Source organism: Pyrus communis, chromosome 6, assembly GCF_963583255.1.
Source record: "Pyrus communis chromosome 6, drPyrComm1.1, whole genome shotgun sequence".
NCBI lineage: Eukaryota > Viridiplantae > Streptophyta > Magnoliopsida > Rosales > Rosaceae > Pyrus > Pyrus communis.
This window is the reverse complement of record NC_084808.1, coordinates 17,987,114-18,014,012: the sequence shown is the minus strand read 5'-3', so window position 1 is coordinate 18,014,012 and position 26,899 is coordinate 17,987,114. Positions and strand designations below refer to the sequence as shown.

Below are 26,899 nucleotides of genomic sequence, written 5' to 3'. Positions count from 1 at the left end.
CCCCATCTTCGTTAGTTTTTGTGCTTCAAAATGATGGTTTACCATGTCCTCTGTGAGGGAACATGGGCAGTGGAGGGGGCGACGGAATAGCATGGCTATGATGTCTTCCTAGTAACTCTCTCTGCTGTCCATTTTTTTCTTTTGCTGTGTTGTTTGCTTGCCTTGCGGTAGGCTCTCCATGTATGTTTTGGCTTGTTAGCTCGGGTAATGCAATTCCCAGTTTACCACAAAAAAAAAAAAAAAAAAAAGGTTACAAAATATATAAAAGTAAAAAAATCATACACATTTCTTGAAAAAAAGCTGATCTATAAGGAAAGGGATCTGGAGGATCCATTCTATCAAATCCACCAAATCAATCAATTCGAACCTTTGAAATTTGATCTAACAGCTACAAATAAGGGATTCCTTTAAAAATTATAATAACTTTAGTCGTTAGATTAAATTTTAAGGGTCCAAATTGGGTGGAAGGGATCCGGAGAGGATCCCTTTCCAATCTATAAAAGGTTATGACAACTGAAATAAACAAACAAACACGGAAAAAGCAAAGCCAAAAGCATAACTTCCATGCTACAATAATTCACGGCAAATTAACATTTCTGGTTTTTTTGTTTTTTTTTTTGGGTCACTAATCGAAAAACCAAAAGCTAACAAACCAAACACAGCCTTAGAAAAACAAGATTATAAGTTTCAAGTTCGAAGGGTTAGTGTGTACTAAACTTATTTTGATCGGTTCCTTAATATTTGGGACCAAAACCAAATAAGTGGGTTCCAAAATACCACCCATCACATGCATCATCAGAGAGCAGCTTGCATATAAACATATACTACATAACGTTTTAGTTCAATAACCTAAAGCATGTAAGTTAAATTTACACATGTACTATAGTATTGAATCAAAACACTACAATGATAATGATAGTACACTTATTTCACATAAGTCCTCGAATCATCATGCATGCATGCAGCTTTTCAGCTGACCTAGTTCTCTCTTGGAAACAAACATAGAGATGCAAACACTTACAATTAACTTGAGATCTAATTAGTCAAACAAAATAATTAATTATTTTACATTTAATTAATTAACTTGGATCTCAAATCTCATGACCGACCATTGTTGTAGTGCTCTTGCCATGAACCAAGGAGTTCTTGCAATGAGCAATTGCGCCTTGAATTGCACTCTGAAGCTCCTCCATCGACGATCTGTCGCCGTACGATGACGTGCTACTACTAGCGCCGCCACCACCCGAGCCCGTTGGACCCAAAGTGCGGGAAAGAACCCCAGAGTGGCTCGGGGATCCCCGCATTGAAGAAGGGCAGCTAGAAATGCACTCTCTTCTTCTTGGGTACCTGAGGTTACCCGAGAAGGAATGAGAAACTAATACATGATTGTTAGAACCACAATCTGTATTATTGTTCCTCGCCGTCGCCGCCGTGCATTTGTCGGATGTTTTCGGTGTTGATATTGATGTTGTGCTCATGATCCCCAATCCTCCTCCTCCTCCCCCCATCTTTTGTTGTTGTTGTTGTTGTTTTTGGGAGAGTTTTTCATACAAGGGCTTCACCTTCTTCAAGTACTTACCAATAACCTCCTTGGCAGTAGTGCTCATGCGTTTAGGTTTCACTGCATTGTTAGACCCGAGTCCCGCCGTGGCGGGGTTGGTGGCGTTGTTGTAAGGATCTGTCGTGTTGTTCTTCTGTACTTTCGGCTCCTTCTTAAACACGGAGGAGAATCTCGACAAGGAAAAGTACTTCTTCTTCGAAACGCTGTCGTTGGAGTGGACGCTCACGTACTTGTTGTTGTTGTAGTTGAAGGCGCGCTTGAACAACGAGTCCTCGTTGTTTTCCTCTGCGACGGAGCTGGGGCGGCGGGAGGAGTCGCATGACTGGTCGGCCAAGAGTACGAGGTCGCTGGCAAAAGAGGAAGTGGAGTCACGTGACTCGTTGGAGGAGCTGCCGGTGGAGTCACGCGACGTGGTGGTGTCGGAGAAGGAAGAGTAGGATGCGGGGGAGGGGAGGCGGAGGTTGCGGACCATGGAGAGGCGAGGGGAGAGGTGGAGAGGGAGGATCTGGCCCTTGTAGAAGAGCTCGTCGGCGGGGCAGAGGGCGTTGGAGGATTTGCGAGGGGAGAGAGAGATGGTGAACTCGAAGTCGGAGGAGGAGGAGGAGGAATGGAAGGAGTGGGTGGGTGAGGGTGGTAGTGTTTGTGATTTTTGGTGGAGGTGACGGCGGGGAGGGTGAGGATTGGGTTTGGTCACATTATTGGTCGGATCTTTTCTCGTCCTCGACGTCTCCATTTTGGTGTGTTGAGCAAATTAAGCTACATGATAATGATTTTTGCGTGATGAGGGCTTTTGTGGTCCATCATTTTTTGGAAAGGAGGTGGGTCGTGTTTTGTACGTTAAATTTTGAGTGGATCTGGGTTTTGAAGCTCACATGGGATGATGGGGGTTTCCACGTTTGAATCCATACTTTTCTCTCTCTGTTTATGAATACAAGTAACACAAGTGACGTATTTCTTTTCAAGTGTTATAATAAAAATAGATAATGGTAGGGAATCAAAATTTTAAATTAAATTTAGTTTAGAAATTTTGGTTTTTCTAATTTATAAATGAAGTAATTAAAATGTTCCGCTTGTATAATAAAAGAAAAAATGATAAATTAAATGGGAAGTTTTATTAACACTCTAAAAACCTCATTCTACACTCCTCACAAGTGTATTTTTCTTTTTAAATATAGAAAGTTTGGAGTGTAGAATAAGATTTTTAGAATGCCAATAACAATTCCCAATTAAATTTTCATTTCTTATTTTCATTTCACATTAATTGTATTTTGTTTTTAATCAAGGTTCTTTGACTTTCATCCATGTCATTACTTAAATATTAAATATTTACATGTCGATTTTAAAAATAAAAAATTTATTAATTAATCATTCCAAATATATATTTTGTATTTTTCATATACTTCTATTTTTATTTTGTACTAATTTTATAATGTATCAATATTGTTTTTAGTTTTTATTTGTAACCACATGAATTTTAAATTTTAATATGCACCCATATTTCTTAATATAACTTGTACCATGTTTTTTTTTTTTTTTTTGCTGAATGTACCATATCAATAATAATTTTTTAAATTATATTAATAATTATGCAGGTGCATTATGTTTTTTTTAGAACTATGCGAAGAAAAATATTACTCGATTATTGATTGTTAAGTAATTGTTATATTTTTAAAAATATTATTTGAATTTGCTTATATTTTATAATTTGTAGAACATTAAATGCATAATAAGTGCAAAAATTAAATCTCTTAAATGATGTTAGAAATGTCACATCCCGGTCCGGACGGGACCACTTCCAGGGCCCGACTCCACTGTAGCACAATATTGTCCGCTTTGGGCCCCGACCACGCCCTCACGGTTTTGTTTCTGGGAACTCACACGAGAACTTCCCAATAAGTCACCCATCCTGGGAATACTTTCTCGCGCTACTCGCTTAACTTCGGAGTTCCCATGGAACCCGAAGCAAGTGAGCTCCCAAAAGGCCTCGTGCTAGGTAGAGATGGGAATATACATATAAGGATCACTCCCCTGGGCGATGTGGGATGTCACAATCCACCCCCCTTAGGGGCCCGACGTCCTTGTCGGCACACACGCGACTAGGGTTAGGCTCTAATACCAAATTGTCACATCCCGCCTCGAGACGGATCACTTCCCGGGCCCGCTCCACCACGGTAGCATCATATTGTCCGTTTTGGGCTTACCATTCCATCACGGTTTTGTTTTTGGGAACTCACGAGCAACTTCTCAGTGGGTCACCCATCATGGGATTGCTCTAGCCCCCTTCTCGCTTAACTTAGGAATTCCTACGAAACCCGAAGCCAGTGAGCTCCCAAAAGGCCTCGTGCTAGGTAGGGATGAGAATATACATTTAAGGATCACTCCCCTGGACGATGTGAGATGTCACAATCCACCCCCCTTAGGGGCCCGACGTCCTCGTCGGCACACACGCGGCCAAAGTTAGGCTCTGATACCAAATTGTCACATCCCGGCCCGGATGGGACCACTTTCCGGGCCCAACTCCACTGTAGCACGATATTGTCCGCTTTGGGCCCCGATCACGCCCTCACGGTTTTGTTTCTGGGAACTCACACGAGAACTTCTCAATGGGTCACCCATCCTAGGAATGCTCTCGCACGCTACTCGCTTAACTTCAGAGTTCCCATGGAATCCAAACCCAGTGAGCTCCCAAAATGCCTCGTGCTAGGTAAAGATGAGAATATACATATAAAAATCACTTCTCTGGACAATATGGGATGTCACAAGAAATCTCAATCAAACTATTTTAACAAACAAGATTTCATTCTAATAATTAGTTGGGCTAAGAATCGGAAGGAAAACAACCTTAGAAAAACTATATATTATAATTAAAATAAATAATAATGATAGAATAGTGTTCTGAATAAAAATCGTTCCTCTCTGTTTTGGTTCAGTGCTGTGTTTGATGACACAAGTGGGTACTGATTAGATTGATGCATGTATGGTTAGGTGTCACGTGTCCGAAACGTGAAAGGTGGGGTTTACTTCATGTATAATATGTAAGAGATCTTGTGAGTTAACCAGTGGATTAATCGAAGTATCGAAGAAGCCAGGGTGACACTGTGTGCTGGACTGCAGGCGAGGATCCTCTCCGGTTCATTTTTGAGAACATTTCAGAAATTCTTCAATCATTTTTGTTTATTGTATATCATGCTGTTAATTTTTGTTAAATATTATTTATTATTAATTTTAAGTAAAAAAATTATAATAATTTTTTGTTGCACGATATACGATTAATGAATGCAATTAAAAGATTCTCACAAAAAGAATCCAGACAAAATCTTCAATTGTTGCATGATCACATGGATTCACTACAATCAATGAGGTTTTGTGTCAGTGTGAAAATAAAAAGATTGAAAATGGTTTCAAATACCAATTAGGTCTTGCTTGATAACCGAAACGGTTTATGGCAGCTTTTGATATGAAAAATTGAAAGTAATACCATAAAAAAAAATATGAGGTGATAAAAAGTTCATGAAAAGTTTGACATTTAAGAGATATTTCTTAGCATTTCTCTTTTGAAAAAACACTTAAATTTGAATAAGTAGTTTGATATGTATTACTAAAAGGATGTGTCACAATTAATAAAAAATAAGTATTTTAATTAATATTTAAATAATAATTCAATCATTAATAATTACATTATTTAATCTATAAAATTTAATCCCCTTGATATTTTTTTACTAAAATAGTCCTAGTTGTTGTCACGATTTTCAATTGCATTACATGTGAGTGTAAGCTGTTAATGATGTGAATATGTGTGCAAATCATGGTTTCTGATTAACCTGAAGAATACTTTATATTATTGAATGTGTATATTAGATCTGTCAACTGGGTCAACTGATGTAGCAGCATTTTGCTGCTTCTCAAAACCAGTTTTTTTTCAAAGTAGGCGGATGAACAGTAAAGTTTAATGAAATTTTCTTAATTCCAATTATAACCTCTTTCTCCTTCTCGCGATCTCCATCCGGCGTATCAACGCCATGTTGTGGAAGAATGTCATAAGCTCCTTGGAAGTGATCTCGAGCGTGCGCGACGGCGGCTCGCAGTTGTGGGAGGTGAAGGGGAGGGACGTCTCCATCGTGAGGGTGGTGGAGTCATGGCAGCAGATGAGATGGGACGACAGAGAGATGGGGTGAGGGATAAGGTGGAGGTGAAGGGACTCAGGAGATTGGAGCCGGAGGAGGAACTGGGTTTCCCTATGGGTCCAAATACTCCAGAATCATCGCCACGCAGCTCTCTGGCAAATCGTCAAGACCGAGTTTCGATGGCAAAGATCCGACTGCAACTGAGTTTTCCGATTTGAAGATAGATCCTCAAAGACGAGGTTGCCCACGTCAAAATACCCTAAATTTCACAATTCGTTTTTGGTTTTTGTTTAGCAGAACCTTGGGAGAGAGGTGGAGATGGAGGAAGAGAGGGCGGCGGTGGGTGGTGATGGAAGGTTGAGGGGGACCCAGGTTGGGGGTGGTTTGGGGGGGGAGAGGACACGACAAATCCTAGAAATCCCATTTAAAAAAATTATACCCTTTTAGTAATTTAACATAGTCACAACAGTTTTATATAAAGTTTACCAAACACTTGAACATTGTTTTTTTTTGTTAAAAACACTTTTACAATAAAAATTTAACAAACATGTAACTGCTTTATTTTACAACTATTTATTTTTACAGTACAGTATAAGCAATTTTTTTAAAAAGCATAACAATACCAAACTAGCCCTTCTAATCGAAGCTTTGAGCCAATCTCAACATTTTTATTTAGTTTTGAGAAATGCTAATGGACTCTCTAAAGACTCAAAGTAACTATATGAAATGAAAAAAAGTTAATAAAAAATCTCAATTTTAAGAGTCTTTTTAGCATTCTTCTTTATTTTTATATCGAAACCAAAGCACACACAACCATCTCATCATTGTACGTTTGTTATTTATTTATTATCGAGGGACCATATGGCCAGTGGCACTTTTAATTCTAAGGTTTGATCCCTTCCAGATAGGATAGATTTGACCTTTTAAGATCCGTCCGGCCAGAATCAAGGTTTTAATGGAAATACAGAGTTCCCGTATCCTGTGGTGGATTTAAGACGTTAATCTCGCGGACTCGGTGTAAAAGATTCATATGCGGGCGTTGTTATTGGTATTTTAAAATTTTCATTTTACATTTTTTATAAATGTATTTTTCTTTCCTAATATAAAAGGTTTGAAATGTAGAATAAGATTTTTAAAGTGCTAATAACAATTTTTTTTTTATTGAGATATTTATTTGAACACTTCGCGGGCCAATCATTATGTATAGATTTGTCTTCCCGCTTGATGTTCAGACCTATCAAGTATCACTTGCCGATGCATGCCAAATTTTGCTGAATGGGCATTTCATCAACTTGTTTGGGCATTTTCAGGTCTCATATCAGATGGTCATAGGGTCCTTGGAGACATTTCCCCCATATTTCTCGATTTTCATAGGATCTCAGGACCAAGGGTACCCCTTTGGAACCGCTCCTGTATGTATCAATTTTTTAAAGCTCGCACGACAGAGAATTTTAATGAGGCCCTACTAGTGCATTTTATCTTCTTATACGTTTTATTTTTTTTGTGATGATTGTTTTTCCAAGTCGGAAAGTTATGATTCTCAAATTATAATTAGATTTCGTAAAGGCTGTTACTCTCGAGGAAAAGTAATAAGTGTCATCGATATAGATAATACTTATAATAACATTCAGACAGATTACAAATACAAGACGATCATTGGGCCTTTCTCTGAGGTTTACAGATAATATCGGGAAAAGAGATTAATTTTTGTAGGGAATCTAAGATATCTAGCTCTACTCGTATACTGATATTCTCTTTTGCAATTAATGTATAATTTCAGTAGCGTTATCAATTCATTAAATGATTATCACATGTTCAGAAATCACCTCAGTATCCAATATATGTTTGTCATGTGACCTCACCGATTACATGAGAACATCTCTCCATCAAAAAGAGATTCAAGAAGCGTCGGATATAATAATTCGTTGACTAACCAAAATAAGGAGATCGAGGTAAAATGCAGTTTGAAGAATAAAGTTAAACCAAAAAGAAAGAATAAGGTTATGTGGATTGTGGACTACATACCAACAATAGTTCAGTTTTTAACTCTATTCTCTCTCTCTAATTCATCTAAACATATTAAATAAACTATTGAGAAGTATTTTGCATAATTATATATAGAAAGGAATTTTATTGACATAATACGCAGGCGCTCTCTTGAAATTAAAGAGAAGGTAGTGGAAGAGGAGAGCCGGTTTTCTTGAACTTGCCCCCTCTTGAAATGAAGTGAGTTAAAAGCCGCACAACACATCCTTAAGCATTACGTGCATGGTCCAATTCAGAAAACCCCAATCAGACGATGGCATAGATCTAGAGAAGTTTTCAGCGTAAAGATTATGCTATGAACAAAGACGAGGAAGAAAAGTGATGTTGTGTACAATTGAATGGGATAAGAAAACTGAACAGCAAAATGAATTTGCTAAGCGAATGCGGAGAAAGTGTCTCTTACCAATTCGATAGGTCTTAGCTACTTTTATTCATGTTTAGTAAGAGAGATGTGTATGATGACTTTTTATAGTATCCACAGTAACATTTGAAGGAATGCATGCCAAAATATTCCACCAAATAGTCGTCCATAGTTACAAATTGGTTAGGAACTAACGGGATTCAAGCCGCGATAGTTGCAAAAAGGTAGCCATGAGATTTGATTGAGCAAAGGAATAAGACCTAATATAAAGAACAAATAAAGAAAAAGAGAAACAGTAGATACTATGATCAATTATTAGTGTCAATTATTAGTAGTAGTTATAGAGCACCTTTAATTATTTGAGGCAGCATCACGTGATCTTGGTTTCACTAATGTCCCTTGCTAGTGTTGTTGCTCTTGTTACTTTGAAAGATATCAGTGCACAGAGAGTTGCAGCAAGAACACGGTTTCAGTTTTATCAATTCAACTCAGAAAACCCTCAGGTGAGCCACTGTATTTCATATATATTGGTTACATGAGATATTCAGCTACGAGGATAAATACATGAGAAAATGAAGGACTTTAAACTATCCAACAGATGTGATATCCTGAAGAGTTGGAGTTGTATTTGAACACTGGTGCTGCGGAGAAGAGCGGGAAGACAGCGGTAGGTTTGAAGGTCGCTGAGTGGACCGCTGACTTGGCTTATCATACTTGAGTATGAAATGCTTAATCTAGACAAATGAACATGTCATGTCAATGTTATTAACAACTTTGGACTATACTTTAATCGATGTTTGGCAACGAATAATTTGAACTTTCTTTTTTCTTTGACGACAACGATAGAAGTTTCATGATCAACACAAAAAACTGGGGCAACCCAACTAACTATTATAAGATTTGACAGAAAAAAAAAAAAGCTAACTATATAAGAAAACAACACAAACCACTAACTATTACATTTCTCAAACAATTAAAAGATCTCAAATGAGGTTTGGAGGTTCTTTAAACCATGAAAAACCCAACTCCAAGTTAAGAGCATGTCGAGCAAGACGATGGGCAGAATCATTGACTTGTGTAGAAAATATGGAAGAGAATGCTTTTTTTCTCATTATCTTTCTCTACAAGATTACAAGGATATATATACATGATACAAGTGTGTAGGTAGGACAAGGTAGGACGGCTGTAGGACGGCTTGACGGCTGTAGGACGGCTTATTCTTCCAATAATAATATTATATACAATTACACAAGGACTCCAACCATATTCCTTATTTGTCTAACACTCCCCCTCAAGTTGGAGAGTGGATGTCAAGAACTCCCAACTTGCGTAACATACCCGAAAACTTTTCTTTCCCAAAAGTTTTGGTAAACAAGTCTGCCAACTGTTGTGCCGTACCCACATGCTTGGTCTCTATTGTGCCATCTACAATCTTATCTCGTATAAAGTGACAATCCATCTCAATGTGACGAGTTCGTTCATGAAAAACAGGATTGGCAGCTATATGTAACGCTGCTTGATTATCACAAAATAAAATGGAAGGACCATCCAAAGGAATGTTCAAATCCTTCAACAAAAAACGAAGCCAAACTATCTCGCAACAAGCACCTGCCATGGCCCTATATTCCGCCTCTGCTGAAGAGAGTGAAACGGTTTTCTGTCGTTTCGTCCGCCAAGAAATCAAAGAACCGCCCAAGAATACACAATACCCAGTAGTCGAACGGCGAGTGATAGGGCAACCTGCCCAATCAGAATCACAAAACGCAGTTAACTTGGTCTGGTTGTCAGAACGAAATAATAAACCTTGACCTGGAGTAGCCTTCAAATAACGAACAATACGAAGCGCAGCATCCATATGAGATATCCTTGGCTCGTGCATAAAATGGCTTAGAACATGCACAAAATAGGTGATATCCGGCCGAGTGATAGTGAGATATATTAATCGACCTACTAATCGTCGATACTTTTCAGGATCCTTGAGAAGTTCTCCTTTATCAGATAATTTTGTGTCATCCATAGGAAAAGCAATGGGTCGTGCTCCCAAAAAACCATAGTCCTTGAGAATCTCTAATGCATACTTGCGTTGAGAAATATAAATCCCTTGTTTGGAACGAGAAACCTCAATACCCAAAAAATATTTTAAATCACCAAGGTCTTTTATCCGAAAATGATCACGGAGAAAAGACTTCAGAGAATTAATGGCACTAGCATCATTGCCTGTAATCACAATATCATCCACATAAATGAGCAAAGCTGTGAAAGAAATACCAGACTTTTTAGTGAACAATGAATAGTCAGCTTTGGATTGTTGAAAACCGGCAGAAATGATGGCACTAGTGAATTTGGCAAATCATTGGCGAGAAGCCTGCTTAAGACCATAAAGTGACTTGTGAAGGCGACACACAAGATTCTCCCCCTGTCGCCGAAGACCAGGAGGAGGAGACATATAGATTTCTTCATGTAAGTCACCATGTAAGAAAGCATTATTAACATCAACTTGATGATGAGACCAAGACTGACTAGCAGCAAGAGCAAGAAGACAACGCACCGTAATCATCTTAGCAGTAGGAGAAAAAGTGTCATGATAATCAATACCTTCAGCCTGAGTGAAGCCTTTAGCAACCAAACGAGCTTTGTAACGGTCAATAGAGCCGTCGGAATTGTGCTTGAGTTTGTACACCCACTTACAACCAATGGGAATTTTGCCAGGGGGCAAGGAAGTTAAAGTCCAAGTACCATTAGCATGTAAAGCTTGAAGTTCCTCAGTCATAGCACGTTGCCAATTGGGGTTAGTGGCAGCCTCGGCAAAGGAGGAAGGCTCCACAGTCCGACTGACAGAGTTAATGTAAGAAAAATGCCTGGGAGAGTAACGGTGATAAGAGAGAAAATTACAAAGTGGATATCGCGTACCTTGTGTAGAACCGGGTTGCGAATTCGAAGATGGGTGGGATGGCAGAATCACCTGCGAGCAAACGTAGTCTTTTAAATAGGATGGAGGTTTATGGGCACGGGAAGAGGTGCGGGGAAGGGGAGGATTGGTAGGTAGTGGGGGGGGGTAGGGATGTTCGTGGGTAAAAGGGTGAAAGGTAAGGAAGTAGCGGGGGGGGGGGGGGGAAGGAGGGGATGCCGAGAGGGCAGGGGCATGGGGAGGAATGGGTAATGGGGCAGCAAGGGAATCTGTGGGAGACGTGGAAGGGGAGGAAGGTGGAGGAGGGTAAGGCGTCGGGGCAGGAAGGGGTGGGTTATATGTAAAGTCCAGAGGGGGTGGGATGGGTAGGGTAGGCGAAGAGGATAGGATATGAGGGTGAGAAACGGCATAAGGGAAAGTAGTTTCGTGAAAGATGACGTCTCGACTAGTGAAAATGCGGTGATTGTCGAGATCGTAAAGGGTATAGGCCTTTTGTCCATGAGGATAACCGAGAAAAATGCAACGATGAGCCCGAGGGGAAAATTTGGTGGTGGGAGTGACAGAGGTGGCATATGCCAGACAACCAAAGACGCGGAAGTGGTCATAAGATGGGGTTTTCGAAAAGAGAACCTCAAATGGGGATTTATGATGGAGAAGACGGGTAGGGAGACGATTGATGAGATAAGTAGCGGTAAGAACACATTCCCCCCAAAACTTGATAGGAAGATGGGATTGAAAACGAAGGGCGCGAGCGGTTTCAAGAAGATGACGATGTTTTCTTTCAACAACGCCATTTTGTTGGGGGGTATAAACACAAGAAGTTTGTAAAAGCACCCCATGATTAGAGAAAAAACTACGAAGAGATAAAAATTCACCACCATTGTCAGTACGAATGCATTGGATGGTAGTGCGGAATTGGGTAGTGACATAAGCAAAAAAATCCTTAATTAATTGTTGAGTGTCGGATTTATGTTTCATGAGGAAGACCCACGTAAAGCGAGAAAAATCATCCACAATGGTTAAGAAATAATTAGCATCAGAAAGAGAAGATTGACGATTCGGGCCCCAAATATCACAATGAATTAAAGCAAAAGGGAAAGTTGATGAAATTGAACTCAAAAGAAAAGGTTGACGAGTTTGTTTTGCCAACGGACAAACATCACAAATATGACTAGAATCAAAAGTACAATTAAGAGAGCTAGATGCTAAAGCTTGCAAACGAGTGGATGAGGGGTGACCAAGACGCCTATGCCAGAGGGAGGAGGGGATGGTAATGATGTTACAGAGAGGTTGACGGGTGGGGAGAGAAGAGGTAAGGGCCACAAGGTAATACAGATCGCCACGTCGCTTACCCACACCAATCATCGCCTTCGAAACCAAGTCCTGCAAAACACACTAAGAAGGAAAGAAGGTTATGGAACACGATAATCCATCTGTAAGTTTACCAACCGATAAAAGGTCCACTCGGAAATTAGGGACACATAAAACATCCTTCAAAGTAACTGATGAATTTAAAGGAAGAGTGCCGGTAAAAGTAATGGGAGCGGAAGCACCACTAGGCAAAGAAACAGGCGGCAAATGTGAAGGAGAACGATTAACCAAACATGAAGCGGAAGAAGTAATATGATCCGTAGCACCACTGTCAAGAATCCATTGACCATGACGAGAGGTGACAGGTAACAAACCTTGGGCAAAATCAGTAGTGAGCACGGCATTGGCCTCAGGAGGGGTGGTGGTGTCACGTAGAGCAGCTAGAACACGGGAGTGCTGCTCGGCAGAGAGGTCAGGCATGGCAAGCTGCAAGTCATGCAAAGTGGGCTCGGCCCCGTGCACTTGGTGGGTCGCTGGAGTAGAAGAGGAGGCGGGGGCCTGGGTGCCTTGCACGTGATGGGCCTGGGTGAAATTATGGGGCCGGGAAGCAGAAAACCGTGGCTGCCGGGGAGGACTGGAATGTGCATGGCTGCTGGAAGAACTGGAAGCAGTGGCACGGCGCGGTGGTCGCCACGGTTAGCCGTGGAGGGGATGGCCAACGGGATAGCCATGAAGTTTATGGCAGGTGTCTCGGGTATGATAATCAAAATTGCAGTAGGTGCAGTGGAGGGGAGGACGAGCAGAGGAGGGACGGGACGGGCCACGAACAGCCATGGGAACGGCAGAGAAAGCTGCCGAAAAAAAAAAAAATTAGGGCTAGGGTTATAAACCTGCTCTGTATACCATGTAGAAAATATGGAAGAGAATGCTTTGTGGAGAATATGGAAGAGAATGCTTTTTTTCTCATTATCTTTCTCTACAAGATTACAAGGATATATATACATGATACAAGTGTGTAGGTAGGATAAGATAGGACGGCTGTAGGACGGCTAGACAAGGTAGGACGGCTGTAGGACGGCTTGACGGCTGTAGGACGGCTTATTCTTTCAATAATAATATTATATACAATTACACAAGGACTCCAACCATATTCCTTATTTGTCTAACAACTTGACGATGCGTATGGGCATCAGGAGGTCTAGTGATCCCAAGTTGAAACACCATTGAGTTGTAACAACCTAGCTCTTTTGAGGCCTTAGTGTAACTTTCCAAACTGTTTGGGTGAAAAATGATAGACTTTAGCACAACAACTAGACGCCATCTGTAAAGTTAAGCTGCCACCTCTTCCTTAAGCAAACTCTCATGTAAAGTAAGCTGCCACTTCTTGATAAGCTAACCCACAACTGAAATAAGCTTCCACCACCTACTTAAAGAAAGTTGTCTTCTTTTTTGTTGACAAATTTTGCTTCTTTCAGCCCATTTTGACATATCTCATAACAAAAAATAAAGGGGTTAGTTTGTAAGAGAAGGATCTAAGCTGAGAAATACCTGGAGAAATTGTTAGTTGTTAAAACTCATAGTTTGGAACATAGTGAATCATGTAATTATCCTTGTGTTGTTTGTTTTGCTTCCTTCTTTTTGAATCTTTGAACTACTTTGTTATTAAGCTTTGATTAAATTTATAGTTACCTCCTTTGTTATTCGTACCTCGTTTGATTGTTGATTCAGATATGATTGCCTTCGTTTCATTGTTCAAAGTGTTTGTAATCGAATCGAGTAACATTTGAACATGTGGTTGATTCAATTCTTCTTGTTTGTTTGCTAAAAGTTCAGGGGACTGGAGACTAGCCCATCCGAGGGTCAGTGCATACACCACAAGTCTCTTTGATTGATAGTCTTGATTCAGTTCTTCTGAATAATAGTGTTTGTGTCCTTTTATCAAAGGAGTCTTGGCCTCTGATCAATTGGTAACAAGTGTTAGAGAATAAAGTCTCACATCAGACATATGACACACTTATGTACAATTAATATATGGGAGATTCCAATCATAATATCACCGGGGTCTTTTATGGTAAAACCCAACAACCATTACTAGGTGGTTAAGTTGTCACAACATTAGTAATATTGGTCATGGACCATGATGTGCCTATAAAGTTTATCATGGTATTAAAGCATGTTATTCTCTCGAAATATCATGGGCCCGACTTACTGGGCTTAAATATGCTTCCTTAAGTTGGGTTTTTCAAAAGTTGCGCTAGCTCTAACTTAAGAGTATTAATTGAATAATTGGGCTTTCAAAAAGTTGGCGTTGGTTCCAATGACTGAATACTAATTGGACCTTCAAAACGGCTGACGTTCTCTAGTGCCTGAATATCTGCCAACCGAGCTCTCGAAAAGATTGGCGTTAGCCTGGGTTTAATGATTTGACCAATTTTTATATGTAGGAATTGGTTTTCCTTGTTACCTTGTGTGGGGCGATTCGTGGGGGGGGGGGGGCATGTTGGATTATAAGATCCCACATCAGCATATGACAAAATTATATATAATTAAGATAGGGGGTGATTTCACCCCTAATATCACTGAGGTATTTTGTGATAAAACTCACCTATTAATAGGTGGTTAAGTTATGACAAAATTAGTGATAGTGATAGTGGACCTTATTGGGTCTATTAAGTTTACCAATAAAGCCCATGAGACCATCATGAGAGTAAGACCTCATTAGATTTAGCGATGAAGAATTGCAAAAACTATTTGTAATGTTATTGATTCATTGAGTTCATGTGTTTGATTGTACTGCAACTCTTGAATCCAATATCTTTGAATGTGCATTCGATCGTTTGAGTTCATATCAGATATTGTTCCTTATCGAGCCTTGTAGCTCACCCTTTTCCCCTTTCCTTTCAGATCCACTTGGGTGAGAAGTTGACTTGTTTTGAAGATGTTGGTTCGTTTTGGAAGACCTTAGATGTTTTTGTGGCCGTTTTGATAACATTGGGTACATTAGAGGTTTTGTACCCTTGTGCTAGATTTTAGAATATTTGTAGTTCATCACTTCAGGTTTATACAAGGAATGGTAATGATTTTGTTTATGTTCATATTTGAGACCTTGAAGTATTTACTCTTTGCTCTTAAAAGTGACATGAAAAATCCCTAGCGATGATTTAGTCGGCGCCAAATCCGGGGCGCGACACGAGTCCTCCACATCATGTCCCACAACAGATATATTAACAAAAACCTCATGCAAAGCCGTCATAGTTTTAGAGTAAATGACACTAAAAAATCGAGTTGTATAAACCCGTTCCACCATACATCCCACAATGGACATATCTTTTTCAACATACAAAGGAGGTCTAGTACGTGCTAAACTAAGAACTAATTGATTTAGAAGTAGCAGGTTTTATCGTCCATCTCTTTGCTATTATACATGACAATATGACCTTATTTTCACCTAACTATGAACATCCACTCACTAGCTAAGCTTGCTAGAGGATTGTTAGTTCCATTCACGCATTCTCAAGCTCGCTAGGATTATTGGTAATATTTTTTATGCTAGCGATGTGGTCCGTCCTTGCTCCCTCTTCCATTCGATTGGTGGAGTTGGCTACTCAGATAGGTAAAGCCTAATTCCCTATCATCAAGTTGGTGGGGATTTATATTATGGAAAACTTCATTTTAATCCTTAAATAAGATGAGTTTCAGATTATAACCTTGTATAAGATTAAAATTTAATTTTAGTTTCTGGTACATTTAATCATCTCATTTACTATATATATTTTGATGTTTTATTGTCTTTTTTCTTTCTTTTTAATGTATTAATTACATTTAAATTTAATTTTCATTTCATTCATCATAATATATTTTAGAGAACTTTAACAAAAAGCTCCCGATACTGTTCACTTTAACGAAAAACCACATTTTTACACTAAAAAGTTAATCCTAGTACTATTCACTTTACCCTTTATTTTGTCATTTTCGTTAAAACTCAAAGTTTTCAAGTCATTTTCATTAGTTTTCCTTATATTTTAATGTCAATTAGGCAAACTATTTTTTTTTTAATATATTCTGATAACAGTTTTGTGTGTTCTTCATATAGGTATATTAATACATTTGAATATTTCGGTATATCCTTCGATACAAACATATAGGTACATTAATTCAATATAATGCATTTGGTACGTATATTTTGGTACATACATTTGGGTATTGACTTTTAGGTACATTAATTCAATATACTATATTTTGGTACATACATTTTGGTATGTGCATTTCGGTATATACATTTAGATACATTATTTCAATATAATACATTTTGGTATATACATTCAGGTTCATTATAATATACTTCGTGTCACATCCAGGCCCGGGCCCCCACCACATCCCGGGCTTGACTCTACCGTATCATGATATTGTCAGTTTTGGGGCCCAACCACGCCCTCATAGTTTTGTTTTTGGGAACTCACATGAGAACTTCCAGTGGGTTACCCATCCTGGAAATGTTCTCTCGTAAACTTGCTTAACTTCGGAGTTCCGATGAAACCCGAAACCAGTGAGCTCCCAAAAGGCCTTGTATTAGATAGAGATGAGAATATACATATAAGGCTTATAGGATCTACTCCCCTGAGCGAGGTGAGATGTTATATTTCGGTATAAACATTTAGGTACAATCATTTAGGTACAAACATTTCAGTACCCAAAAGAAAATTTTTACACATTTTTGTATCACAATTTTCTTTTAATATTTTCTCATTTATTTTCATTTATAATTAAAGAACTAAATATGTGTATATTAATAAAATTAAAATTTAATGCAGAGAGATTAAATAAAAATATAAAAATTGAATATAAATTTTAATGAAATACACTTCAAGGGATTAAATTAGATATGTAATCTAGTACCAAGGTGTTTTTTTAAATTTTAATTTTTTACAAGGACTAATGTTCAAAAATCCCTTTATATTATGCCTACTTTCTTCTTTCGTTTCTAAAGAAAATGTAGGTGGTATTTGCCTAACCTTTCATTGAATTTTAGCCATAAGAAAACAGACGTTTATGTTGATTATTCTAAATACATTATATTTGAAAACTTGCGTTATATATTATTGGATAATTACTACCACCCTCATGGTATATGTGATTTTAGGAAGCCGTTTAATAACTTTTTGGGTTTCTGTTTTCAGATTTTTGTTTCACTTTTTTGAAAATTAAAAATTGATATTTTGTTTGGTAACTGAAAACTAGTCATTTGATAAAAAATTTGTTTTCTAGTTTTCAGTTTGAAAAAAGTAATAAGGAATTAGGCTTGAGTTTTCACTTTTTGGTTTTCAGTTTTCATGTTTTTAAGAATTTAAATCTATCAGTAGTTACCAGACAAGATTTCAGTTAAAAAAAAAAGAAGGTAAAAACGAAATGGTTGTTAAACGGCTCCTTGAGTTTTCATTTTTTGGTTTTCAGTTATTATTATTATTTTTAAACTGAAAGTAGATACCAAACCATGATTTCAGTTTTCAATTTTTTAAAAAGTAAAAACTGAAAACGAAACAATTATCATGTGATCCCTAAAATACCTTGAGATTTGTTTGGCTATTTTGAGCTATATGAGCTTTGATACGGATTATGCTAGAGTTCAGTATTATGAATTTTTAATTATTTGTACAAACTTTATATGATATCAATTTAGTCATTTAAAATTATTATTTTTATAATTAACATTCGTATTTTGTGCACGTTCTTAATGTACGATTAAAATTTCTTGATCAATATTGTTTCTTAAAGCTTGGAATAAGACGAAAGTTATTAAAAAAAAATCGTAATAAAATAAAGTTAATCAAAATGAAATCGGATTAGGGATTTTTTACTAAATATAAATACAAGATTCCAGTGCGGGTTAAAGCGCGGATGAGTTAGATCTGCTGTGCCCGTATTCCCTCTATCCATCCTCCTCCCGCATCCTCCTGCTGACAAGTGTCCTATGGACTAACACTAAATTAACTCTGTTAACTTGGAACTCAATAAAAGAATAAAAAGAAAAAAAAAATAGAAAAAACCATCCCTTCTTCTCTGAGAGCAGTTACAGCGTGGGAACCCTCCCCCCAAGCAATACACTATGCTATCCACCTAGTGAACAGTAACTGCCATTAATGAATAGTAATCGCATTATGCATCTCCATCGTTGCACTTCAATAGCCCTAACAATAGGTAATAAAATATTAGTATTTTTTTAATTTATAAGATAATACAAAATAATTGTGATGGCTTTAATATGCAAGTTGCATTAAACATATATTTAATTGGGTTTTAAAACCCACACTTGTGACATCTACAAAATAATTGTGATGGCCTTAATGTGCAAGTTGCATTAAACATATATTTAATTGGGTTTTAAAACCCATACTTGTGACATCAATTCCATCAGATATTATAACTCCCCATCACTATTTCCTTCTCCCCTCACTCAGTCGGCTCTCTCTCTCTCTCTCTCTCTCTTACACACACACACCACATCCCATCGCTCTCCCTTTCTCTCTCTACCCATTAAACTCTTTCTTTCTCTATCTCTCTCTCTCTCTCTTCACTCAACTTTCTCTCCCATAACTCTCCTCACTATCTTCCCCTCGGTGCAAGCCAAATAACCACCACACCATCTCCAAACGCTGCCAAAACTCCCCAAAATTCACTCAAAAATTTCTAAGGGTCTATGCAACTCACTCTTAACCCTTGACAGTGGGAAAACCCAATGGAAAATGAAAACTCAGTTGTGTAGCTCGACGAACGTTGGCGAAACTTTCACTCCTTCAATCACGTTAAGCCTAGGTTTCTCACTCTTAAACTTTCCCTCGAGTTTTTGGTAAATATTCTTAGCATGCATGCACTTTTCAGTGCATTTGAAGGACAAATTTCCTTACTCTGTTTTCCCATCAAAGTTTGTAGGATTCCTAAGCCAAACCCAGCCAAACCCCGTTGGTTTGGTTGAGTTGAAGGCATATGACGATTTCACACGACCCCTAGACCACGGGTTTGAGCTTGCATGCTTGAATCCACTTTGAAATCGACGAAAACAAAGAACTCCAACTCAGGCCGTCACTTTCAGGCTTTTTCAGACGAGCTCTGGCCATCTTTTGGTCTTAAAAAATATAAAATTGGGCTAACGCCAAGATGACGTCAGCCCTGACGTTACATCCACTCGGGCTCTCGGGTTGGCAATTCCTCACAGGCCCGGAGCTCGGGCCTCCACTCTCCCTCGGGCTGCCCACGCTGGAGCTTCAAGGTCAGGCTATCTGGCCCTATTTCGTTCCCTGTCCCCCGAGCACCAGCCCACGCTAGAGTTGCTCTCAAAGAGAGAGGGAGGTATATTTTTTTTTTTTTTTTTTTTATTCTATGTCAAGTTTAACTCTGTAACTTGGTGTTAGTTCATAGGACACTTGTCAGAAGGAGGAGGCGAGAAGAAGAAACTTGGGCACAGCCGATCTGAACTCAGCGCGGATCGAGTTGTTTGTTGCTGACCTTGCTTATACGGTTTTACCCTCATCAAATTACAAATATAAAACGCTCTTCCCTTTCGGTTTGCGGTGAAACTTCGCATCCTTCTTCCGCTCTTTCCTCTCTTTCTCTGCTCCTTTACGCGTTCTTCCTCCCAAACCCTAACCATCTTGCGTACGATCGTATCCAACCACGGTTTCAGATCTGCATCGCTGCCGATTGGCCAATCGCGCTTATATTTCCCGATTGCGATTCTTCTCAACGTCGTCGTTTTTCAGCTGTAAGGTTTTCATCGTTTCAGTCTCCCAATTTCTGGGCAATCAGATATCCATAGTTGGTTAATTCTTCAGTTTTGGATTCAAATTAGTTTACTTTTTCCAATGATCTGCTATTATTTATCTTTATTTGTATTGAATTTGTTTAATTTTAAGTGAAGAGCCGTAGGAGGATCTGAAATTTATAGGTTATTATTTATGGTTATACATATTTATGGATTCATAGATAATTTTGGAAGTAGGAGAATTGGGAATTCTGTTTGCTGGATAATAGAAATTGGGTCGGGGATTAATTGAGGAATCAAAATTGAAAATTGGTTGAATTTGGAAGCAGGTTGGTTTTAGTGACAAATTAGAGGTTCTTATGCTATTGAGTTGTTGATTAGATGAGGTTGAGTTTATATATAGGCTTTGATCGAGTTGAATTATTGTAATTGCATCACTATAACCTAATTTTTCTTGTGATTTTGTTATAGAAATCTTTCACCAGTGTATATCATAGTCTCCTATGCCTTGTTTGGTTTTTGTTATATTTAGTTTTGGAGTTTCTCAGCACTTTTTCTCTGTTGGTTGTTCCGTTTCTTATTTGTTGTTTTTAACTAGGCAGGAATAATGGCTTTTATACGTAACTATCGCTCACAAGGGGGCACCGCTGGTGATGAGTGTTGGCCGTCTCTCGGTAGAAATGACGTCAAAAGCTTCAACAACTTCAACCACAACAACAACTGGAACAGGAGCAGGACTAATAACTTCGTTAAGAATTATAACAATTATCAGAAGTACAATTATAACAATTTCCAGAAGTACGTGGGTGGTTATAAGGAGCATGCGGATAATTCTAATTATATCAAGCCTGACAGTGCACCATCGTTTAAGAGGAGAAAATTTTCAGATTCTACTTGGGGTGATGGTGGGAGACATTATCTGCCACCCAACACATATGAGTTTATCTCTTCTTCTTGCAATAATTATGTCCCTCATCAAAGATCCAATGGTGATGCCTCTGCATCTACCACTGGTAAACGTGACCGCTCAAAGTTAGATGAGGATGAACTGCCCTTTATGTCAAGGGATGAGATAGAGAGATGCTCCCCATCTAGAAAAGATGGTATAGATTCAGTACGTGAAGCACACTTGCGCTACTCATACTGTTCTTACCTTCAGAATCTTGGATTGCGGCTTGACTTGTAAGCTTCTTCTACTTAACGTGTATCTTTGTTATGCTTTCATTTTGAATAGAGTTCTTATCATTTATTTAACAGGGTTTTGTCCAGAACTAGTGTTTATGGTATTTTGAACATTTTGCTCGTTGACTTTAAGTTTCAAGGTTTTCTTTTCTCTTTCCAAGACATATGTATTTTAAAACCTAATCATATATCTCTTACAGGCCCCAGACTACTATCGCTACTGCAATGGTTCTCTGTCATCGGTTTTTCGCCCGGCAGTCACATGCTTGCCATGATAGATTTGTGAGTATTCAATGTATTTTGAAATTCATAGCATCTTCTGATGTTATTAAGGTTTCCTTTATCTTAGATAGCCATAAATTTTATGTCCTCATATGATCAACATTATAGCAATTAAGATAATCAATCATTCGTTGTGTTCAAAGTCTTTTCCCTTTTTATTTTTCTGAATATAACTCTTCGCCACTCTATGCCGTTTTTTAATTTCGTACTGGGTAATGGATTATGTACGTTGTTGGTTTACTCTGTCACTCCATTTGGTAATTATATTTTATGACTGTTTCGTTTCTTTTCCAGTTGATTGCTACTGCCGCCCTGTTCCTAGCAGCAAAGTCCGAGGAGACACCACGCCCTTTGAATACTGTGTTGAGAACATCTTCTGAGATTCTCCATAAGCAGGATATCAGTTTCTTGTCCCATATGCTCCCTATTGTGAGTGTCTTTACTGTTCTTCTGAGCCTTTATGATATGATCTGTCCTCTTTAAAACATTCAGAATGAAGACAATCTTTTTACAGTTTAACTGTCAATATAAAAACCCATTATTGAATGCCATAATGTTTTTCTTTGCATTGACATAAAAAAGCCATTGCATAGCCTTTCTTTTTAAATTCAGATGAGTATTCCCGCATTGAATCATATTTCCTATTCATGCTGTTCAGTGTGTCATATAGAGCATGAAGCAATTTTAACTTTTGAAGATTTTTCTCCATTCCCCGACTTATATTTGAAAGCTCAGATTAGAATTGCACTTTCTAGCATTCTGACATTTGTTGTTTGTTAAACAGGACTGGTTTGAGCAGCATCGGGAACGGGTGACGGAGGCTGAGCAAATGATACTGACCACTCTAAATTTTGAACTTGGTGTGCAGCATCCGTATGCACCACTTACATCTACTCTTAACAAATTAGGTCTTTCACAAACAATTCTGGTGAATCTATCCTTAAGCTTGGTCAGTGAAGGGTAAGTTCATCAATTCGAGGTTACAGAATTCTGCTTACAGTTTGTTGAATGACTCTACCTGATCATTCTTTGACATGTTTGTGTTGATTTTTTATATTTGCTTACCTTGCATGCCTCCCTGAAAATTGTTAGTAGTAAGATTTTCACTGTGGTGGTTGAAAGGAAGAAGATAGAGAAAAAGGGGGGGGGGGGTGTTTATCATCAGAGTTTCAGATTTTATTGATGTTTGGGTATGGCTATGGAAGAGAATAAACACTGGTTTTCTTCCTGTTCCTTAAAACTCTGATGCTTGATGTCGGTCTCAATAATTTCCCTGTTTAGAGCATCTACTTTAGTAGTATTTTGAAATATTAATTCTTTTGGCATGCATATAATTGCAGGATCTACACAAGAGTAGAGTTGATCGCCTGTATGATATTCTTAGCTGACGGATTGATTTGCTGTTCATGGAACTTTTGTTTTACTCTGAAGTTGAACTGCCGATATTTTTTGGATGAATTTACCATAATATGCCCCCACCAACTTAGTCATTGGCTATTGAATATAGCCACTTAGCCTCCATGGCCATTTTCACTATCTTCTTTTAACTTACTGATGGAGTTTATTAAGAAAAAGTCCTCTGTGAAGTCCTGCTACCAAACATACAGTTTGTAAGACATGGCTTTTGTGGGCTTGGTTTTGGAGGAAAACCATTGTCTAGGGGAGGATTTCATCTTTGTGATTGGTAGCCCTTCCTGTCCCCAATGCCAATGCTGTTTTATGAACCCTCGAATGGCTTCTCCTAATTCCTCTAACAACGAGGGGTTGACCAGATATCTTGGGGCTGCTTTAGGTTTAACAGTATGATACTCAGTTTTGAGTATCAGGGCTTTCAGGCTGATTTCAGTTTTGACCGAACTCTTTCTGATGGAAGTTTACACCTTGGCCCAAGAATTTGCAAATTGTCGTAGAACTGTTGCCACTGGTGCATGAGTCTCAGGAGCTTGTGTAGGTTTTTTCCTGACCTAGATGTCTTTAAAGTTTTCGGTGTTGTATTCTTTTTCCATTATAGAATGGAATGGGAGACATTAACATTTTGTATGGTACCTGCCATTCATCTGCCCCGTCTCCCAAAGGAAAGAAAAAAGAGATATTTTTAATGCAACACTGTGAAATGAACTTGAGAGAAATTGGCAAAATGTGCTGACAGTTTTCCCCATTAATTGGCTTTGAGATGGTACTTGTTTTCCAAGATGGGGGAATAGGAGGCCAGGAATATAACAAAATTTTGAAAGTCATCTGAATTCCCATATCTTTTTACATGATTTTCATATCATATCTATTTGGTTCATATGTTTCTCAGGTAATGATCTGTCCAGATCTAGAACCTGCCCAAATATTTATGTCAAAAGGTTGACTGTGAACTATTTGGTTCCATATACATGGTATCAGATATGTCAATTTCCTAGCCCTAACTCCCGTGTAAGTGGTTTTTTACAGTTTTGAATAAATTTGAGACCACTTCACAGATGGGGTGCATTATTTTTGCTTTGAAAATGTTATCATTTCTTCTTGAGTTTTCTCATATTTAAACTTTATCTTAACATTTGTTCAAGTGATGGATGTTGTTATAGTATGTGTTCTGAAACGGAAAAAAAGTTTTCTTGAAACACTATGTCCTCCTGTTAGACAAATTATTGTTTTTACCCAGAAGTACACAGTGGAATACATATACGTATGTACATTTTTTAAAGTTCTACATTCTTTTGTTGAAGATTACTTTTGAAAATGATTTACGTGTTCTCATTAGTGGCATATATCGTCAGAAAAAAAATGAAAAGAAACATTTTTTAAAGTTCTACATTCTTTTGTCGCTTTTGAAAATGATTACGTGTTCTCATTAGTGGCATATATCGTCAGAAAAAATTGAAAAGAAAAATCATTTATTTGTGAAGATATAGGCATATACTTTTTGTGTCCTTGGTTGCATCCAGGGAGTTGATGGCATCCATCCTTGTAGTTTCCGGAAGAATTGATGGTATCCATCCTGGTAGTTGCCTGAAAATTCCTACCATTTTAGAATCTGGGTTGTTCTAGGGGGCATTCGCCATTTTTCGATTTCCAAGAAGTTCTCATCAAGTCTTGCTTCAGTGAGTGCTCTTTGTATGTTTATAGAGGAGTTGATGATATAAGAAAAGGACACACACACACACACACACACACACACACACACACACACACACACACACACACACACACACTATCTGGAACAGACTATAGATGGCAATTCAGCTTCATCCCATGCCTGCAACATGGGTGTAGTGGATGATTCTCGTCGGGAACTTAGTAGTTGGGTATTGTGCATGCTCAATAAGCATCAATGCATGTAAGATCCAGCCATTGTGCAGAAGATTGTGGATTTGTTTTCAGGAGTTTAATTGTTTGCAATGTCCTGCTTTTGCTTTCTCATATGAACCGTGTATACGAGTAAAATAGCCGTGCAGCAGATTGGGGCCTGGGAGTTTTGGTGTCCCTAGATGGGGTATATCATGTTTGCTATAGTTTTGGTACTCTTATCAGCCATCCTGCAGACATTCTGGAAAATATTCTACCTGACTTGCTGCTTTTGTAGTTGGTAAGAAATTGACTTGTTATTTCATGCCTGATTTGATGACGTTTTGCTACTAATTTTTTTATGCTACATCCTGCTGGTATACGTTCTATCAATGTGAAAAATATGCTAAGTTGCACGGGAAATTGCCTGGTCTTTCTACCGTTGCCCCAGATGGTTTGGTTTGATTATTTGCCTTGCTACCTCTCCTAGCCCATGGTGGTGGCTCTGTTGGTGTTTTGTCTCCTAACTCGCTGGAACTGATTTGGTTTCTCATTTTATTTTTCAGGCTTCGGAGTTCTCTGTGGCTGCAGTTCAAACCGCATCATATTGCGGCAGGAGCTGCCTACCTTGCCGCAAAGTTTCTGAATTTGGATCTTGATTCTTATAAAAATATATGGCAGGAATTCCAAGCTACACCGGATATTCTTCAAGGTATGCATACATGCTCACAGCCGAGGCCTAGCGAGCCGCTTTTTCATTTGCATATAGATTTTAATTTGTGTTAATTGTTGATGCAGCTGTTGCTCAGCAGTTGACGGAACTCTTCTAGAAGGATGGCGCATGGTTGTTACACTAGTTTGTGTATAAAATTAGGATATGCATATCATGGTCGGACGGGAAAGCATATACACGACTTTTGCAGGGGTATGGTGTGAGGAGACGACGAGAGACGCCAAGATATGATACCTATGTTTTCTCACAACTGCTTTCCTCTTGAACCTCTTGAAGGCTTAAAAAGTATAGTTTTTAAGGTTTTGTAACATCTACCAGTAGTACGCTTTTCAGAGTGGTAACCTACATATATTGTCAATTGTCGAACAAGGTCTTAGACAACATATTGATATCTGGGTAGTAGAAACATCAAAGTAGTGGGAATGCTATAGACAGTGCTACAATTGGCACTGTTTTTATTTACCTGAAGTTATAGTGAAACTTGATTATTTTTTCACTTTGGCTATTCTATTAGCTAACGCTGACGCGTGATAAGAACGACTCTGAACTTGGGTACGGACTCCAAATCCGTTATCCTCTCGTACTGGAGAGATACTCTCGTTACGAATTCATCACGTGGCAAATGTCTGTTATGAGAGGCTGCTGGATGCGGCAGAGCCATTTTACCAACTACATGTGGTGGAAACGTGAATGTTGTAGGTTAGACGAGGGTAGGATGGTGCTTTCAAGCACTCTCCGTATTCAGGAGTTGGAGATTATGTTTTTTGTTGTTGGAGGAGATTATGTTATTGGAAGCCTAATCTTTTCTAATCTTGCATTGAAATTAACATTAATTTTGAAGTGGCAGAGAATTTATGAAGAGTTCTACCTTAAGACAATCCCATTAGCATTTCTCTAGCTCTTTATTCTTGAATGCTCATTCTTTTTTCAACAATTTTTATCGAAAAATTCTACCCTAGATGCTCTTACCAAACCGACCAAAGTAGAGTCATAACTCATTTTGCAATTGGATGTGTCGAAAATTTTATTATGCTCCAACGTATGACATGCACTGAATAAAGAAAACATTAAATGTGCAACGAAGAATCCAACAATACTATACACTGATGCATACTAGAAAGCTGTCAAAGGTATATCACTTTGTATAGGTCTTCAAAAGAAATGCTACAAAAGAATTCATATAGTATGGTTGATGCATTCAACAACGTTGAAAACAAAGAATTAGGATTCTCCCATGATCATCAAATCATGTCCGTTCATCGTACATCATGCGATCAGAAATCATTTTAAATAGGGAACTTTAACGAAAACCTCTGGATACTGTTCACTTTAACGAAAAATCACATTTTTACACTAAAAAGT

At 38.3% G+C, this 26,899-nt stretch overlaps 2 protein-coding genes across 2 annotated transcripts; one reads left to right on the top strand and one right to left on the bottom strand.

Moving 5' to 3' along the window:
• Positions 1 to 859: 859 nt before the first annotated feature.
• On the bottom strand, positions 860 to 2,402 carry LOC137737595 (probable membrane-associated kinase regulator 1). The gene has a single exon (XM_068477128.1). It carries the CDS (start codon positions 2,292 to 2,294, stop codon positions 1,092 to 1,094), a length of 1,203 nt encoding a protein of 400 aa, XP_068333229.1. The 5' UTR covers positions 2,295 to 2,402; the 3' UTR covers positions 860 to 1,091.
• Positions 2,403 to 19,840: 17,438 nt separating this feature from the next.
• LOC137737053 (cyclin-T1-4-like) lies at positions 19,841 to 25,895 on the top strand. The gene is made up of 7 exons (XM_068476404.1): positions 19,841 to 20,067; positions 20,666 to 21,249; positions 21,450 to 21,531; positions 21,826 to 21,960; positions 22,316 to 22,491; positions 25,371 to 25,516; positions 25,603 to 25,895. Exons 2-7 carry the CDS (start codon positions 20,675 to 20,677, stop codon positions 25,632 to 25,634), a joined length of 1,146 nt encoding a protein of 381 aa, XP_068332505.1. The 5' UTR covers positions 19,841 to 20,067; positions 20,666 to 20,674; the 3' UTR covers positions 25,635 to 25,895.
• Positions 25,896 to 26,899: the final 1,004 nt, after the last annotated feature.